This window comes from Lemur catta, chromosome X, assembly GCF_020740605.2.
Source record: "Lemur catta isolate mLemCat1 chromosome X, mLemCat1.pri, whole genome shotgun sequence".
Taxonomy (NCBI): Eukaryota; Metazoa; Chordata; class Mammalia; order Primates; family Lemuridae; genus Lemur; species Lemur catta.
In genome coordinates, this window is record NC_059155.1 from 9,625,139 (window position 1) to 9,645,312 (window position 20,174).

Consider the following 20,174-nt stretch of genomic DNA (forward strand, 5'->3'; position numbering starts at 1 on the left):
TTAATTCAGGCTAATTGTGGGAGAGACCAAGCTGAACTGCTGATGAATCTAAAAGAGTAGAATATGTGAAAAGTAGTGCTGGGTGGTCGGTGATGAGTAAGATTCACACTGGCCCTGTTTTAATGAAAGATAACATTCATTTGTAATTGTAATCACTGTAATAATCGGGTAGAATTAAAGTATTTGAAAGCACAGTTTGGTCTATTAAGTAGTTTAAATATTCCTCTAGCATTTCTGTTTATATTGTTAATTTGCTTAGGGAAGCCTTTCTTCACAGATAATGCAAGGTCAACTTAAGCCTAGCCTGGGTCCAAATGATCACAAAACTTGAGTTTATGAGGTCCACATTCATGAGGATTTATTACAGTAATAAACCTAGAAAGATCAAAACCTAGAGCAGGTTATAGGTTATGCTGTCTCTTATTTGTTTTTTTCTATTATAAATTTCACCTTAATCGCCACTCTACATGTGATGTTGGGATTAGAACACTCTCCTGAGAACACCAGAACTAACTCTGTATTTTTAAATAGAGAACTACTTCTTGGTGCCAGTTAATCTTCAATGAATGTAACATCAGTAAAGTAAGTAGATAATACAGAAATGTTAAATTTTATTGCTAATCTTAAATCCTGCTTTAGGGAGAAGAAAAACCTTAATACTGTGTCTAAAGAGTCAAGTCACACTAGATTAGCACTGGTGTACATTAATAATGAAAATAGCTGAGCCTGATTAGTGTCACTTAAAGTTTTGTGAATCAGAGATATAGCCCTACAAATTAAACAGCTTGAACACTGGATAAAGAGTCTAGGGGCATAATTCTTATTTAAAAAGTTAAAACCTTCATGTCTCTTCTAAAGAAAAATTTATCTTTGGTATAGAATTACATATCATTCACTCTACAGCAAGAAAAGGATGGAACTTCTCAGATCATAAAAAGTGTAATAAAGGAGCCACTAAAATTGATTTTTATTTAAGTAGATTACCAGTGTTTTCTTCCTTAACTGGAAGGAGTGTTCTGTACTCCTCCAACCTATTTTCAGCCATGATACTATTTCTACATGCACGATTAGACACTGACCCATTTGGGATTGTTTAAATGTCCCTATTATCCCCATCCACAACTCCAAAACCTTTTTAAGCCTAGCAAGAGAAGAGGAAACGTATATAAATAAATGTGCAAAAATTTCTAAGTATATAGATAGACCAAATTATGTAGTAGATGAAGTGAGTCTTCCTTGTTCTGACTCTGCATGCCTCTGCTTCTCCAACCTTGCCCAACCCTGACACACCAGTGGTCTCCCCTGGAGCCCAGGATGTTCTAGTACAATGCCCCAAAGAAGCCTGCACCCCTCTTCCCCACCTCTTTTTTGCATCCCCTACTCTGCCTACATAAAAGTTACTTGTTCTGGGTCCATTTTATCAGACCCCTGTTGTCTTTCAAGTGTTAGTAGTAGTAGTAAGGGCAGTAGGGGGAATTATATTATGACAATGGAAACAGTAGCCAGTGTTGAGCATAATGTCTGTTTTATTATGCTCCAGGCACTCTGCAAGCATTTTACATCCAGTACTTCATTTAATCCTCACTTTTACATATGACAAAATTGAGGCTTAGAAAGATTAAATGTCTTGTCTAAGGTTCCAGAGAGAATAAGAGGACTCACTCTTGTTTAATTCCAAAGGCCCAAGCTCTTAGCCGCTACAACTCCATATTGCCTTCTTGGTTTTAGGAAAAGCAATAAGAGTTAATATCCCAGAAAGTATTGTCAAAAACGGCAAAATGATTGTTATGTCCTAACCATTTATAGTTCATTATCGGACTTGCTACATTTTCCTATTTAAAAAGTAGGGGAAGGGGGGAAAGTAACGTAAGGGGTGGGGGCAAGAAAGAGATGAGGAGGAGGAGGAACAATTGATTCTCAGGCCAGAGTGGACAGTTTGCTTTAGTCAAGCACCCAAGCAGATAACCTCTAGGCTTCTCATTCTCCTAGGTAAGGTGCAGGCCACCCAAAGCTGAAGTGATGCTGTGAATCTGGCATGAATATTCCCCATCTCCCTTTGCCTACCATGCACAAATTTATAATCCAATCATTTGTGGCCAGGGTAGCAGTGATGGTTTCACTCAACACAAGTAATAGCAACTTGTGTGAGAGAGAACTGCTTCACAACACTTTCCTTAAAAGTTCTGTAAGTACAGGCATGGCAGGCCTCTAAGGTTATCTCAACTTCTCATAGAGACTATCATGTATAAATCTGTATGATTCTCTTAGGGCTCAATAAATGGGTGGACAATATAAAAATTGGGGACATCTTCCAGATGACAGGAAGAGTGGCCTTGTCTCAGGTATGAGTGTGCTTCCAACCCCAGGACCATGCTGTGACATATTTGCGGGTATGGCTTTGCTTCTTTTTCATTTCCAAAACTGGCATTCTCTCCCAAGTACAATCTGGGGTCTTAGTGGTTTCAACTCCCATTCCTAATTAGCCGTGCATGATACTGGCTCCCTAAATATAAAAACTCTTGTTTTCGGCTGGGCGCGGTGGCTCACGCCTGTAATTCTAGCCCTCTGGGAGGCCGAGGCGGGTGGATCGCTCGAGGTCAAGAGTTCGAGACCAGCCTGAGTGAGACCCCGTTTCTACTAAAAATAGAAAGAAATTATCTGGCCAACTAAAAATATATATATAGCAAAAAAAAATTAGCCGGGCATGGTGGCACATGCCTGTAGTCCCAGCTACTCGGGAGGCTGAGGCAGGAGGATCGCTTAAGCCCAGGAGTGTGAGGTTGCTGTGAGCTAGGCTGACGCCACGGCACTCACTCTAGCCCAGGCAACAAAGTGAGACTCTGTCTAAAAAAAAAAAAAAAAAAAAAAAAAAAAAAAAAAAAACTCTTGTTTTCTTTAATATGAGCTGTGAGGGCTCAGGATCCAGCTGGTCCTAGATACTTACGGACATTATTCAGTTCTGCTGTGGTGGCAATTGCCTTTGCTGGTTGAAAGCTCTGTTTTGCTCCTCAACTGTGTTTGTATGTGACTTATATTAATACAAATTGTTTGCCCTTCGAACTGCAGGTGATTTTAAGATAAAAACTTTAGTAAAAGGATAAGTGGAGGCCATACCTTGTGAGACTAACCTAAAGTAAATATGTTTGCATCTGCTTCCTAACCACACTCCAAACTTTCTTATCCGACTAGCAGGCCTTTTTCAAAGATGGCCTGAAGCTTGTTGCAGAGACATCCTTGTCTCAAAGCTACACCTGGCAGTAATTGATCCATGAGTGGCCTTTGATGCTATCACTTTCTGGTTCATGTGCCTTCTTATTTTCTTCTATTACCAAGAAATAATCTCTGACAAAGTTCGCACATATGGATACTGGCCTTAGAACAAGGAAAGTTAAGTCCATGGATACTAGATGTTAGAGTGATTAACCTTCTTGGTTTGCCAAGGATTGTTCCATGTTTAACACTGGAAACCCTGTGTCCAGGGAAAGGTACAAGGCAAATCAAGACGATTAGTCACCCTACTAAATGTATGCTTGGACTATATGGCATTATTAGAACACTGGTCTTTGAATGTCTGGGCTTAAGTCCTACCACTGTCACTTATTATTATATTAACTATATCCTCTTTTGTTTCTTATAGTATTTATCAAAATTTACATTTTGTATTTTGACATTTACGTGTTTAATGTTTGTCTTTCCCACAAGAGGGTGAGACCCATGAGAGCTAGAGTCATGTCTTCTTTGTTCCTCATTACAACTCTAACACATAACACAACACATGAAGTAGGCACTCAACATGTATATATTGAGTTAATAAATTAGTAAGCTATGACTACCCTAGTCTTTCATTTTCTTATCCATAATGGAGATACTACTTACTTCCAAGAATTGTTGCAAAGAATTGAGATAATGTATGTATAAAAGAGACGATGTATGTTTTGTAAACCATATGCAAAAGATTATTAATGATGGTAATTATAATGTGTGGTTGATAATAATACCTGTCTTTTATTGAGGAACCAACTGAGAGCTAGACCCTTTCAATGTTTTATTTCATTTCATCCTTATTGTCCTTCAAATATGTAGGTAGGCATTATCCCCATTTTAGAAATGAGGAAACTGAGATTGGAAAGAATTAGGGCCAACTACAAAGTTAGAGGGCACAGTCTCCAAGATTGTGCTCAATTCTGACACCAACTGCAAGGTTGGACGGTTCCCCAAACCACCCTCATGTTAGATAATTTACTAGAAAGACTCATAGAACTTATTGAAAGCTATTATAGTCATGATTATGGCTTATTATCAGGGAAGAATACAAATTAAATTCAGCCAAGAGAAGAAGCTCATAGGGTAGAACCCAGAAGTAGCAATTGTGGGGCTTCCATTATCTTCTTCTTGTGGATCCAGGACACATTACTGGCCTGGCACTGATATGTGACAGTACTCATGGAGTATTACCAACCAGGGAAGCTTACCCAAACCTTGTTGTTCAGAGTTTTTATTGAGACTGTATTACACAGGCATGATTGACCAATTGCGCACATGGTTGATCTCAGTTTCCAGGCTGACTGATACCATGTGACCCAAAGCGCCTACCCTAAATCACATTATTACTATCCCTCTAGCTCAAGGCCCCCAGACAAACAAAGATTACCTCCCTGGAGCTGAGGACAAGGGTTACACCTCTTTCTGGACAAATTTAAATTCTTTATTACAGAAAGATGCAGAGAAGTCAATCGCCTTGCCACAATTGCATAGCTAGTACATATAAACCTTAGTCAACCTCCCTGTAGTGCCCATGCTTTAATTTTCCATTGTGTGCCATGTGTGACTGATGAAAAATGTAGTGTTGATGGGCCTGAGTGGAGGTCAGAAAAAAAAAATAAGGGGCAGAAATTGTACTTTTTGCCATTCACCTTTTCCCTCCAACAGCTCTCAAGCTTGAACATTTCTTTATTCTTTGAACCTTAACCTAGGCCCACACTGGGAAAAATGCAAAATGGGCAATAGGTGGATAGAAAGTTTGTCTAGGGTATGCTTTTATTCTACCAACTTCCTCTCTTGTGCACTAGAGTTTATAAATACCCTTACATGTGCACACATATGCACACACAGAAATAGATGCACCTCAACTCACAAAGGGCTCTATTCTCTGTGGTATGATCTACTTTCAAAATTCCATTTTAAGTGTTAAGTAAAAGTTGACAATTCTTCTTGGGGCCGTTTACTTTCAAATATGAGCTTCCTGAACATGGAATAACCATGATGACAAATTAATATCATTTGATGAGATTTCTAACGGATTTGTAGAGTATATAATCTTCCTGATTCTCCTCAAAGCACATTATAACCAGCCATCCTGTACAAATGCGTGGTGCTAGAGGCTGGAGAAGGGCGTAAAAAGATGACAATTAATAGGAGACAGAAACAGGGAAGGAAGGAAAGAGGGACACTCTGAAGCTCTGAAGTAATCTGTACCTGTTTGGAAGTGGGAAAATGGAATTCAAAGGGCCACATCACACAGAATTTTATCTAAAGATTAAAGAAATCGGAGCAAGCCTTGAGAAGATTTTTAAAAGAAGAAGGCAAAGCGTTTGATACAGTCAGTTCTTTTGTTATCTTTCTGATGAAGGAGGAAAAAGAGTACATGATTACTACTAATCTACTACAGAGGCTAGCGGTATTAACAACACTGGCCTTGGAGTCAGGCACATTGGCGTTTAAATCCCAACTCCATCATTAGCTATGTGACCATAGAAAAATTATTTACCCTCTACAACCCTCATTTTTTTCACCTATATAACTTTTGCTGATAATAAAATAAATTTCATAGCATAATTGCAGAGATTAAGATAATGCATATAAAAGATTTAGCACAGTGTCTGGCACATTCACTAAATGTGACTGATAGTGATGATGATGATGATAATGATATATTGTTTTCATCCATAACATGGAGACAACTGTCCTGGTTATATCACAAGGTTATATGAGCATCTTTTGCTATATTGAACATGATAGTATTTTCCAAACCATGCATTACCAGGTCTTTGAGGTCAGTGTTGCCTATAATCCTTATTTGGCAATGGGTAGTCATGCATGCAAATCTGATGACTAGAGCATGTGCTGAGCTGTACCCTTAGATGTGGCAAAAATGTTATTAATAGCAAGTATTTGTTATCCTGCTTGGTACTATGGAAATATCTTGCATTATGGGGTCATATAGCCAGGTTTCAATCCGGGCTATGCAACTTTCAATTGTGTGACCTACAGGAAAATGCTTACCCTTTCTGAGACTTGGTTTCCTTTTCTGTAATGCAGGGATAATTGCACAACCTTGCAAGTTATGTAAAGACCTATCCAAATGTTTTACTTTCTGATGTTCCTCAGTGTTTCCAGAGAGTGAAGAATGAGCATCTTCATAAGCAGATAGTTCCAATAATATATTTTTATACAAACTGCTTGTCAAACAAATACATACCTACACAATACATATATTGAAAACATTTCTTTCTCCCATCGAATGATCTTAGCACAACCCTAGTTGAAATCAGTTGACCATCACCATATTTTTTTGGACTCTCAATTCTATTTTTTTGATCTACGTGTCTGCCTTTATGCTAGTATTACACTGTTTTGGTTACTGTAGCTTTATAGCCAGTTATGAAATCAAGAGGTGTGATTCTTCCAATATTGTTTTCTTTTTTCAGATTCTTTTGGTTATTCAGAGTCCTTTATAATGCCATATGAATTTTAAAATTTGCCTGTTCATTTCTGCAAAAAAATAGGCAGTTGGAATTTTGATAGGACTTACATTAAATCTGTAGATCACTTTGGGAAGTATTATTATCTTGACAATATTGTGTTCCAATCTATGAATACATTATGTCTTTCAATTTATTTAGGTTTTTAATTTCTTTTAATAATGCTTTATAGTATTCAGTGTATTAAGTCTTATACCTCGTTGGTTAAATTCATTCCTAAATATTTTTTATGCTATTATTAATGGGATTGTTTTCTCAAATTCACTTTCATATTGTTTATTAATATTCTATATTTTTGAATACCAATCTTTTATCTTATAATTTTGCTGAACTCATTTGTTAGCTATAATAGTTTTTAGTAGATACCTGGGTATTTTCTACATATTTGTAAGATGATATTATCTACATATAGATAATTTTACCTCTTTTCCAATCTGGATCATTTTTATTTCATTTTCTTGCCTAATTGCCCTGTTTATCACCCTGTACCTCCATTACAGTGTTGAATAGAACTGAACAGAGTAGACATTCTTGTCTGTTTTCCAATCTTCAGGGGAACCATTTTACTCTTACAGTAAATATGCTTCTAGCTTTATCAGATTGAGGAAGTTTCTTTCTATTCTTAGTTTACTGAAAACCTTTTATCGTGAATAGGTGTTCAATTTTTTTGAAGTTATTTTTCTGCATTTATTGAGATGATCATGTGGGCTGCTTCCTCCTTATTAATATTATAAAAGTATGCTAATCATGACTATTGTTCTGGCATAAGGGTAGGCTTAAAGTTCAATGGAATAGAATTGAGAGAGCAGAAATAAACCCTTATATCTAACTATGGTCAATTTATCTTTTTATGGTCAATTTATTTTTGACAAGGATGCCAAATCCATTCAATGGGCAAAAGAGTCTTTTCAAGAAATGGTGCTAAAATAACCAGATATCCACATACAAAACAATAAATTTAGACCCCTACCACTAACCATATACAAAAACTTAATGGATCAAAGACGTAAATATAAGAGCTAAAACTATAAAACTCTGAGAGGGAAACATAGGTGTAAGTCTTTGTGACCTAGGATTAGATGATGGTATTGTAAATATGACACTGAAAGCACAAGTAACCAAAGAAAAAACAGATAAATGAGACTTAATCAAAATTAACAAGTTTTGTGCTTCAAAGGTCACTACCAAGAAAATGAAAAGACAACTCACAGAATACGAGTAAATACTTACAAATCATATAAGTCTAGTATCCTGAATATATCAAGAACTCTTACAACTCAACAATGAGAATACAACCCAATTTTTAAAAAGGCAAGGTGTTTGCATAGTCATTTCTCCAAAGAAGATATGCAAATAGCCAATAAGCACATGAAAAGATGCTCAGTATCATCAGTCATTAGTGAAATCAAAGCAAACCCACAATGAGATATCGCTTCCCATATTTTAGAATTGCTATAATTTTAAAAACGAGAGTAAAAAGTATAGGCTGGGCGAGGTGGCTCTCGCTTGTAATCCTAGCACTCTGGGAGGCCAAGGCGGGTGGATCGCTCAAGGTCAGGAGTTCGAGACCAGCCTGAGCAAGAGCGAGACCCCGTCTCTACTAAAAATAGAAAGAAATTATCTGGCCAACTAAATATATATATAGAAAAAATTAGCTGGGCATGGTGGCACATGACTGTAGTCCCAGCTATTTGGGAGGCTGAGGCAGAAGGATCTCTTAAGGCCAGGAGTTTGAGGTTACTGTGAGCTAGGCTGATGCCACGGCACTCACTCTAGCCTGGGCAACAGAGCGAGACTCTGTCTCAAAAAAAAAATAAATAAATAAAAAGTGTTGGTGAATATTTGTAGAAACCGGAATCCTCATGCATTGATAATGGGAATGTAAAATCGTTTAGCCATTGGGGAAAATAGTTTGGCATTTGCCGACAAAGCCTAACCTAGAGTTATTATGTGACCCAGCATTTATACTCCTGGATATTTACCCAAGAGAAATGAAAACATATGTTCATACAAACACTCGTACTTATTCATAGCAGCCTTATTCATAAAATCTAGAAAGTAGAAACATCCCAAATGTCCATCAACTTATGAATGGATAAACAAAATGTGTTATATCCACACAATGGATTATTATTCCAACATAAAAAGGAGTAAAGTATTGATAACATGCTGCAACATGGAAGAACCTTGAAAACATTATGCTTAGTAAAAAGTCAGACACAAAAGGCCACATATTGTCTTATCCTTTTATGTGAAATTTCCATAATAGGACTATCCATAGAGACAGAAACTAGGTTAGTGTTTGCCAGGGCCTGGGGGTGAGGAGAGAATGGGCAGTGACTACTTAATCGTTATGGGGTTTCTTTTGAGGCTAACGAAAATATTCTTGAATTAAATAGAGGTGCTACCTGCACAATCTTGTGAATATTTTTTTTTTTTTGAGACAGAGTCTGGTTCTGTTGCCCAGGCTACAGTGCTGTGGCGTCAGCCTAACTCACAGCAACCTCAAACTCCTGGGCTCAAGCGATCCTCCTGCCTCAGCCTCCCGAGTAGCTGGGACTATAGGCATGCGCCATCATGCCTGGCTAATTTTTTCTATATATATTTTTAGCTGTCCATATAATTTCTTTCTATTTTTAGTAGAGATGGGGGTCTCACTCTTTCTCAGGCTGGTCTTGAACTCCTGACATTGAGCGATCCACCCACCTTGGCCTCCCAGAGTGCTAGGATTACAGGCCTGAACCTCCATGCCCAGCCCTTGTGAATATTCTAAAAGCACTGTATTGTATACTTTAAAATAGTGAATTTTATGGTTTGTGAATTATATATCAATAAAATTATTAACTTTTAATCCAAAGAGATATTTGAGAAAAAAAAATAAAACTCTGAGTCAGAAAAAAAAATTAAGACCTACTCTGATTGAGTCAGAAAAACAAATACAAGCAATACAAAAATCTACCACTTGCTCTAAGTCTTGCCAGGTGTGTCTATGACACTTTAAGCTGCCCAGCCAGTTTTTCACAAGGTGTAGCAACTTAAAGGTGCCAGGGTCCCCTCATGATACTGGCCAACGTTCAGGCTTATCCAGACTGTGTGGACATTTTCTTTTTCTTTTACAACAGAAATGAGCAAGGATATCTAATTTCCAGAACGGGATGTAGGGAAAAGAGTAAAGTGGTTGTATACCTCCAAAGTCAGCTGAGATGAAAACTTAGACTCAGGTTAAGCAACTTTCAATTTCATCTGGATTGTATGTCTGTTTACCTCCACTTTAAGAAATTCCCCACTTAGGACCTCATGAAATTAAAAAGCTTCTGTACAGCCAAGGAAACTATCACGAGAGCAAACAGACAACCTACAGAATGGGAGAAAATATTCGCATGTTACACATCCGATCAAGGGCTGATAACTAGAATCTCTATAGAACTCAAGAAAATCAGCAAGAAAAAATCTAACAACCCTATCAAAAAGTGGGCAAAGGAAATGAACAGAAACTTTTCAAAAGAAGATAGACTAATGGCTAACAAACATATGAAAAAATGCTCAACATTTCTAATTATTAGGAAAATGCAAATCAAAACCACAACGAGATATCACTTATCTCCGGTGAGAATGGCCTTTATCAAAAAATCCCAAAACAATAAATGTTGGCGTGGATGCGGAGAGATAGGAACACCCATACACTGCTGGTGGGACTGCAAACTAGTGCAACCCCTGTGGAAAGCAATATGGAGATACCTCAAAGAGATACAAGTAGATCTACCATTTGATCCAGCAATCCCATTACTGGCATCTACCCAAAGGAACAAAAGACATTCATTCTATAGCAAAGACATCTGCACTTGAATGTTTATAGCAGCACAATTCAAAATTGCAAAGATGTGGAAACAACCCAAGTGCCCATCAATACACAAGTGGATTAATAAAATGTGCTATATGTATACCATGGAGTTCTATTCAGCCACAAAAAATAATGGTGATCTAGCACCTCTTGTATTATCCTGGATAGAGCTGGAACCCATTCTACTAAGTGAAGTATCCCAAGAATGGCAAAACAAGCACCACATGTACTCACCATCAAATTGGTTTGATCAACACTTAAGTGCACATATAGAAATAACATTCATCGGGTGTCAGGCAAATGGGAGGGGGGAGGAAGGGGTATGTATATACTTACCTAATGGGTGCGGTGCGCATCGTCTGGGGGATGGACACGCTTGAAGCTCTGACTCGGGTAGGGCAAGGGCAATATAGGTAACCTAAACATTTGTACTCCCAAAATATGCTGAAATAAAAAAGAAAAAAAAAAGCAATTTCTCACTTAGGATGCCCAAAAAGCCTATTTATTCAGTTGTGCATACCATTAAAGTCCAAAAGTTTGACATGCATATGCTGTTTGTTGCCTAGCAGTAATTAACTGTAATTGAAAAATATCCCATTTTATGGTTCTCTGAATTCTCAGTGATCTTTCCCCCTCCCTCTTTCCTCTAAATCTGACAGCTTTCCCATAACTTAATCCTTCCTGTGTCCCACACTCAATCTACTTTGATAGAAATATAAGCAATTTAGATAGAGTACCCATCATAAGATTTTAAAATTGGTAAGACTCCTAGTCTGGTCTATCTTTGAGTTAGGTGACTTTATGCCTGGAACTGAGGGAAGCGGAGGTGGGAAATACACCCATCACATAGAGGACAGGGGTTCTAGTATCTTCATTTTGTCCATTTCACCTTCTCTATGAATGGAACACAAAGGTCATTCTGGAAAGATGTATAAAAAATACTTTTCAGATAACATGTGGTAGAAGACGTGTCTACACCTTCATCAGCGGCCCTTAGAGATCAAGTGTCCATTGTATAGTGCACTGAGCAATTCTGAATTGTAATGTTATCTCCTTCCTTATTGTATGATCCTCCCACATATCTCTTACAGGATTTTTCTTCTTTATTGGCCCTTTCAATTTACTATTTTACCTCCTGCACTCAATTCTTATTTTCAATTTTTCTATCTCCTTTTCTATTCTCTCTTTCCTTGCTATGCTAGACTCAAGTTTCCTTGCTAAAGCACAGCTTATCATTCTTCCATATCTACTTTCTAGGCAAGATTTTCATAACGAGATCTGTTAACTTTTCTTGATCAATCTCTTGCTTTCTGGCCTCACCCATCTCCTCTCTGTTCACCCATAATTCTTGTCTGGATTCCCTTACTTTACTTCTGCTCGTAACCTACCAGGAAAAATCCCCATAGGACATCATTCACTTTGAGATGATTTTGTCTTGCTTCAGAGTCACAGAAATTTGGTCATTTAAGCAAGGGAAAATGTATTTTAAAATAGTAACAATGTATCTGCCTGGGCTCAATTTAAAATAACTCCTAGGAAAATTTCTGATCTTGTACTCCCCAAATATTTTGATATGTTTTGATCTGCAGGCCTTCTTCATCCTGTCCACATTTTGTATGAAAGGAGTGTTTCATAAAGCATCAGACTGAATACAAGAAAATCAATAAGCAATCTGTGTGATAATTAATTAAGGTGCCAGAATGAATTACTGTTTCTTCCCCTTCTGATTTAGGTCAGAGTCGTGTTTGATTTGGGAAGTTGTCCATTTTCAATTATGGTTTGTTCTGTGTTCTTTTGATGTGACCAGAGTGAATGACTGGCAGAAAATCAAGTCATGGCAGAAAACTATGGGGTAAGTTTAACATGGTGAAGGTGTGGTTTTTGTTTCCAAGACAGAGTTGATATCAGGATGAGGTACTGTGGGACAAAGTTCTCTGCCCACATCTGTAGGCAAGGTTGTGACAAAAAATCAGCTTAGTTCTCTGTGCATTTTTCTCAGTTTTCATATACATTTATTCAGCAGACATTCGGGGAACAAATATTCTCTATCTGACATTGTACAGGGTGCTAGAGGTGCAGCTATGTATAAGAATGTTGTCCTTGATTTCAGAGAACTTATAGTCTAAGAAGAGAGACCATCATCAATCAGTGAGTCATGCACATAATCATTAATAACATTTTTTTTTAGTGTTACAAAGAAGGATTATACAGTAGTCCCCCCTTAGCTGTGGTTGTGCTTTCCACAGTTTCAGTTACCCATGGTACAATAAGATATTTTGAGAGAGAGAACTCATTCACATAACTTTTATTATAGTATATTATAATTGTTATTTATATTTTTAATCTCTTACTGTATCTACTTTATAAATTAAACCCTATCATAGGTATGTTTTTATAGTAAAAAAACATAGCGTATATGGAGTTCTGTACTATCCACAGTTTCATGCTTCCACTGGGGGTATTGGAACGTATCCTCTATGGACAAGGAGGGACTACTGTATCTTCTCTAGCTGAATTTTCCCTTAACCCTAAAATTACTTTTCAAACTAAAGCCAAGAAACATCCTGAAGGCTTTCTATGGCCTTCTGTATATCGTAAAAGCCAAGGACATAAGTAAATCATGAATAAAGGGATTCCTTCTCAGGGATGTAGTGAGAGGTTCGGGTGACTGGAGTTTGAGATCTCAGTATGAGGCAATATGCCTCAATCAAAGAAAGCTCATTACCCAGTGCAAGACTCAGCTTTCTTTATGCTTGTTTTACTTGGTGAGAACTAGTCCTCATTGAACATTTCCTGAAGACAGTTTGGTAATAATGATCAAGAATAGGCTGTTTTGGTAGTTGGTGAATTCCAGGGGTGGTGGGCATGGTGACAGACCCAATGCTGTGGCAATGGGATGTCCTGAATGGAAAACACTTCTGGGTTGCCTGGTTTAAAAAATATTGAGTGAATGAAGGAACTTGGAGAACTTCAATAAGTGAACAGGTCCCTATTTATTGTAGATGATGGAGGCATCATCAACCTTAAGGCCAGGGGACCTTGAGCAGATCTCTTCAGGTATAAGAAGCTGGGAAATTTGACTTGCTGAGGCACTAGCACTCCTAGAAGAATAGCTGAATGCCACTTCCACTTTTCTTAAATGTGCATTTAAATAGTACTTGCTGGTGCCAATTTATTCTTAGCTCTGTGGGCCTTCCCACATATATGTCACATAGGCAGGGACATTATTTATATTTGATGCAAGGGTCCCAGTCTAAAGGTGCTCACAGTTTTCATAACTCAATTTAGTGTAATTATACTCAAATTAGGGAATGAATAACACCCATGTGTTATGCCTTCTACACAGACCTAAGCTCCAATGGGCTCCCAAAAGGCTAGGTTTTAAATCCAGATAGAGTTTACTTGGCCCTTCCTCATTAAACAAGGATAAGTCAAGTTTAAAATCCAAGCCCTTTTTATATCTGCAAGGGCAGGAAAAACTTAAAGTAAGCGCAGGAGTTTACTTAGCATCTATGCCAGAAAGATGCCAAATGCTAGTTGACTGGCACAGCTTTCTGGGAGAGGATGCTGCATTTTAATGATTAGTACCATTATATAAAAAGTGGCTTGTAGAACCTTTTTGAGTCTTTTGGTGATAACATTTTTGAGGGGTAATTTTTACTCTATTTGCACATTAAGCCCTCATCAATCTCTACTTGGTCTGGGCTATCATAAATGTTAATGATCTGGGGCGTGTCCAGGCATTTGTATAACCAGTACATTACATATGTAAGTATATTTGTGGCTATCTGAGCATGAATGCATGTTTTAGTCCTTTTGTGAGGAATTTGGAGATGTTAAAAAAATCGGAGTTTGTAGAAATGGTGCAGCCCCTTTGGCAGGTATATGTGGCTGACCCATTTACACACTCGTAGAACTCTACAATCAGGGATTTAAATATATTGTTTCTGATAAACGTTCCCTCTGAACATGTATATTTCAAACTGGGGGTAACTGGTTTGCAAAGAAAATATATTTTATAAAAGGTTGGTTTCAGAGGGCTCCAAGATGGCATCAGTCGTACCAGTGAAGGAGAAGAAACTCATGGATGTCAAACTAGGGGAGCTGCCAAGCTGGATTTTGATGCGGGATTTCACCCCTAAAGGCATTGCTGGAGCCTTTCAAAGAGGTTACTACCGGCATTACAACAAGTACATCAATGTGAAGAAGGGGAGCTTCTCTGGGGTTACTATGTTGCTGGCAGCTTACGTGCTTTTCAACTACTGCATTTCTTACAAGGAGCTCAAACACGAGCGGTGACGCAAGTACCACTGAAGAGGGGCCCATGCAGGGGGGTGCACTCTGTACCCGTGACCTTGACTTCGTTGGCCCAGCACCCTCTGTGAGGAACTCGATCATTGCTGAATCCTTTCATATCCTAGTGAGAATTAACCTCCAAATAAAAGATGACTGGTAAAAAAATAAAAAAGAAAAGGTTGGTTTCAAAATCAACACTTGCCACTCAGCTTGAAGAGTCATAAGCTATTTGAGGGCAGGAGCCAGAGCTTTTTTTTTTTTTTTGAGACAGAGTCTCACTCTGTTGCCCGGGCTAGAGTGCCGTGGCGTCAGCCCAGCTCACAGCAACCTCAAACTCCTGGTTTCAAGCAATCCTTCTGCCTCAGCCTCCCGAGTAGGTGGGACTACATGCATGTGTCACCATGCCAGGCTAATTTTATATATATATATATATATATACATATACATACATATGTACATATATATATAAATTTTTTTTTTAGTTGTTCAGCTAATTTCTTTCTACTTTTTTAGTAGAGACGGGGTATCGTTCTTGCTCAGGCTGGTCTCGAACTCCTGAGCTCAAACGATCTGCCTGCCTTGGCCTCCCAGATTGCTAGGATCACAGGCATGAGCCACCGCGACCGGCCTCATGTTTGAATCTTAATTGCATTGTAGCCCTGACACATAATATGTACTCAGTAAATTATGTTCTATAGAAAAATTAAATATATTAAAGTGCATGGTAGGTGGAGCATGGAGAGAGGCACTATGTAGAGAACCCCTATAGGGAATTCTTAGCTGTATCTAGTTTTTGAGACTTGTCATGGAGAAAGTGGCAAATAATACATTTTTAGCTGGGCTCAGGTTCCTGAAGCATGAGGTTTTACGTTTCTGATTGCATGTCACCCTCCACTAATTTAGCTGACTAGTCTAACCCCTCACCCGTACCAATTGCACTCTCTGCAAGATTCCAGTTTGGCTGTATGCTAGGCCAGGAGGTAAATAAAGGCAGATAAAGTTATGACATCCAGTTGCCTCAGCTCTTGAAGAGACTTGATTCTGACCCTACCTGCACATCTGCTAGATCATGCTCCCCCATCCTGTGCAAAGATTCTGTTGCTCACAATCCCTGTCTTCTGAACTGACTCTCTGGTTTTTTAGCCACTTGTATTAGTCAGGGTTCCCCAGAGAAATAGAACCAATAGCGTGTATGTGTATATATATATGTATACATATATGTACATATATAAAGAGAATTGGCTCATGTGATTATGGAGGCCGAGAAGTCCTATGATATGCTATCTGGAAACTGGAGACCCAGGATAGCTGGTGGTATAAATTTCCATCTGAGTTCCCATATAAGACCAATGTCCCAGCTCAGCATTCAGGCAGAGACAGAGACAGAGACAGAGAGAGAGAAAGAGAATTCTTCCTTCCTCCTCCTTTTGTTCTGTTCAGGCCTTCAATGGATTGGAAGAGGTACACACACATTGATCAAGCCAATCTGCTTTACTTCTGATTTTAATGTTAATCTCATTCAGAATCACTCTCACAGACACACCCAGAATAATATTTAACCAAATATCCTGGCTTGCCCTGGCTCATCCAGTCATGTTGACACATAAAATTAACTATCACCCAGGACGTCTATCAGCATCAAACTTACTGACCCCCAAGTGTCTGGCTCCCCCTTGTGACCTGACTGCCCCAGCATTTACCTAGTGTAACTGTAGTGGCAGCAGTTGACTTTCCCTCCAGCTCTGGCAGTCACTGTGCCATCCTAACAGCCTTAGTAATTATGGTCTTCTATCCAGCCTACCTAGAAAGAATTTTAAGAATTATTTAATATTTTTAAATGCTTAAAAGTTATGGCCAGGAAAGGCCAGTGGATGATTCAAAAGATTTAATCACATTCTTCCTTTGATATAAATCCCTTTGAATTAGACTTTCCTGCCTTCATTTCTCTGTTCTCCTTAGTTCCCACCTCTAATCCATATATAGTTTTGTCCTGCGTCTTCTACTTTGTCAGCGTGCTGCAGTAGTTAGGAACACAGACCCTGGAGTCATATGGCCTGGGTTTGAATCATGGAACCAAGGTTACTAAACCTGTGTGTGTCTCAGTATTCTTACCTGTAAAATTAGGATAATAATGGTACGAATCTTATAGGGTTATGAGGATTCAATGAGTTAATTGATGTAAAGTGCTTAGAGCAGTGCCTGAAGCATAGGTCACATTCAGTGAATGTTATTTCTTGTTATTACCCCCCAAATAAGGCCAAATCCCCCTGTTTCTTTTTCCCTCTTCACCACTGCTATAATCCAAGTCACTTTCACCTTTTGCCCAAATCCATTCTCAAGCAGTACAGCAAGTGTAATCTTAAAACATAAATCCTATCAAGGCATTCTCTCATTTAAAAGTTTCCGGTGGCTCCCCTTCACACTTAGAATATAACCCCATTTTTTTTCCCTGCTCTATAAAGCCTTATGATCTAACCCATCCTCCCTCTTAGATCTCCTATCTAACCTCTTTCCCCCTTTCTCTGAGTACCAGCTCTGCTTGCCTGCTTGCTCTTACTGAAATTACACAAATGGGGCCTGCCTTAAAGCATTGGCACAGGTATTCCCTCTGCCTGGAACAGTCGTCTTTCTCAACTTTCTGTGGCTTGGCTCCTTGTCATTTTGCTTCTGGGCCACCAACTCTGAAAGAGCTACCTGGGCGCTATCTCTCCATCAGCCTATTTAAATTATTTGCCTAGCATTTATGACCATCTCTTTTTAATTCTTTCATAATTGAGATTTTATTGGTTGTATTAAGGGTCAGTACACAGACATTATAAGTTGCATACAATTCTTAATATATGTACTGAAAATATAAATAACCATGTGTTGTAATTCTTTTTTAAATAGTTAATTCCAGTGTCTTTCCAGCTTAAAATTTGGAGGCAAATTTTCCTCAATAGGATATCAAGTGCCAATATCTTCAAATGCTTATAAGCTGTTGCACGTCCCACCAATTTAATAGCATATACACTGCATACTCAACTTTTCAATCTTTCACTGCACATTAGCAAAATTATCAGAAAACAGGACCACCACAACAAAAGATGTTACAGAGTGTACACAATTCTGACAGAGCGAGCTCTGATCAAGCGGTGGTTTTCTTTAGGAAACAATTCTACTGAAAAATACGGAAATAGGAATAATTTAAATTGTTGAAGACATTAAATAGAGGATTGTGACTCCACATTGCCATTTAATATGTTTTGTTTTGTAGGATATAAAAGCCAACTTCCCCATCTTTGGAATCTTAAGCTGACACCCAAGACAGTCAAAGCCTCCCATAAATCAATGTCCCAGATTATATTTTTGTTGTACCAAAAAATAAAAAAAAGCAAATGATTTTATCTGTTAAGAAACTGCCTTTACACAAATATTGGAACGAGGTGGAATTCCCTCCTTAAAAATGTTTTTAGAGCTTCTAAAAAACTTGCATTTACAAAATAGTTGATAAAACTACTCCTCTGGATTGTACAAGAAGAAAGGCAGAGACCACTGATAAGACATGGTATATGATATTACTCAGACTCGGTTTCCTTCCCTCCTGCTTCAACTGAGGCTGGACTCTTCTTGGTTTTAGTTTGTTCGTTTTCTGCAGGTTAATCTTTAGTTTCTTGGTTAGCCACTTTGGCCTGTTTTCCCTTAGCTCCCATTTTCCCTTTTGTTTGCAGTTTTTTTCTGAAGATTTATCCTTTCCTGCTGCCTTTTTTTGGCTTCATTTCTACTTTTGCAGGAGCAGGTGTAGCTGACCACCTTGCCGATCTTCTCTTGGCCTTTTCCTTCACTGCACCTTCAAGTGAGCTCACCTTCCTCTTGGGCATCCTGGTGGCAGGGAGGCCTGCGGGCTGCAGTGCCCAGAGGAGCTTTTGTGTAGCTGGGCTGCTCACTGCTGCTTCTCCTCCCACTGCCACCAGAGCTGCTGAGACGCACAGTCGGGGCTGATGGGAGAAACTCATGACTATCTTATAGGTCTTAGGTTGCTTATTTTTGTTTGTTTATGGTCTCTCTCTCCTTACCAGAATGTAAATTCCCTGAGAACATGGTCCTTGTTCACACTTCATTCAGTAAGTATTTATTGAGGGCATACTATGTACCAGACACTGTTCCAGGGGCCCTGGAGATGTGGCATGGTACGACACAAATAATAATCACAGCCCTCTTGGAGCTCATTTTCTAGTAGGTGTATAGACAATAAGAAAATAAACAATACACTACATCATATACCAGATGGTGAAAAGCAGGACGGGAGGGTAATAAATGTCCAATGGTGGTGGGAGTGGTGGTGGTGGTAGTGGGTGTGGGGGGGGAAGTTTTAAATTAGATTATAAGGAAAGGCCCAATGGTAAGGGGACATCTGAATAATGATATGAGGGTGAGAGTTGGAGCCATCTGTATTTTAGGAAAAAGATTGGTCTTCTTGAGGGAGGGGATAGGAAGTACAAATGCCAGAATATGTGAACAAGCATAGTGTATTTGGAAAACAACAAGGACCCCACTGTGGCTGGAGTGGACTGAACAAGCAAGGCTGGGAGTGGCAGGACATGAGGTCAGAGTGGGTAATACAGGAAGGGGTGGCCATATCAGGCAGGGCTGTGGTTCCCAACCCCGGGAATAGAGGAGTGACATGAATATATGTTTTAGAAACATCAATTTGGTTTCTGGATGGAGAATGGACAGTAATAAGACAAGGGTAGAGGCAGAGAGACCAATTAATAGGCTGTTGCAATACTCCAGAGTGGGAAATGATGGTAGGATAAACCTGGTACCATGGAGGTGGTGAGAAATAGATTCTGCATATATTTTTAAAGTATAGGCAGCAGTATTTGCTGGTGGTTTGGAATCAGGGGTGTTATAGAAAGCAGTGAAAGATGATAGCATGTATTTTTGTCCCAAGCAAATGAAAGGATGAAGTTGTTCCTTACTATGATGAGAAAGACGACTGTGAGAGGTTTCTGGGTTGGAAGAACTGGGAACACAGTTTTAAACGTGTTCGGTTTGCTACCTTTTTGACATCATTTTGAGATACAAATTAGATGTCTTTGCTGCCTAGAAAAGTGCCTAGCATGAAGTCAGTACTCAATGAATATTTTTAACTGAATGAATTCATACCCTTTAAGTTCCCTCTACCACCTCTCTGTCACAACCACATCATCTTACCAAGTCAGTTTGCTCCTTCTTTATGATGGATTTTCAAATTTGGGGTTAAGGGAGCCTGAAGAAACAATTTATAATTTCCT

General features: G+C 38.7%; 2 protein-coding genes and 1 pseudogene across 2 annotated transcripts in view; 2 read left to right on the forward strand and 1 right to left on the reverse strand.

The window, feature by feature from the left end:
- Positions 1–20,174, forward strand: part of IL1RAPL2 (interleukin 1 receptor accessory protein like 2) — a 1,016,789-nt gene that overhangs the window by 413,402 nt on the left and 583,213 nt on the right. The window lies entirely within an intron of this gene.
- LOC123627979 (ATP synthase subunit f, mitochondrial-like) lies at positions 14,645–15,047 on the forward strand. Its single transcript, XM_045537538.1, has one exon. The coding sequence runs from the start codon at positions 14,650–14,652 to the stop codon at positions 14,899–14,901; it is 252 nt and encodes an 83-aa protein (XP_045393494.1). The 5' UTR covers positions 14,645–14,649; the 3' UTR covers positions 14,902–15,047.
- LOC123627978 lies at positions 18,456–18,758 on the reverse strand (annotated as a pseudogene).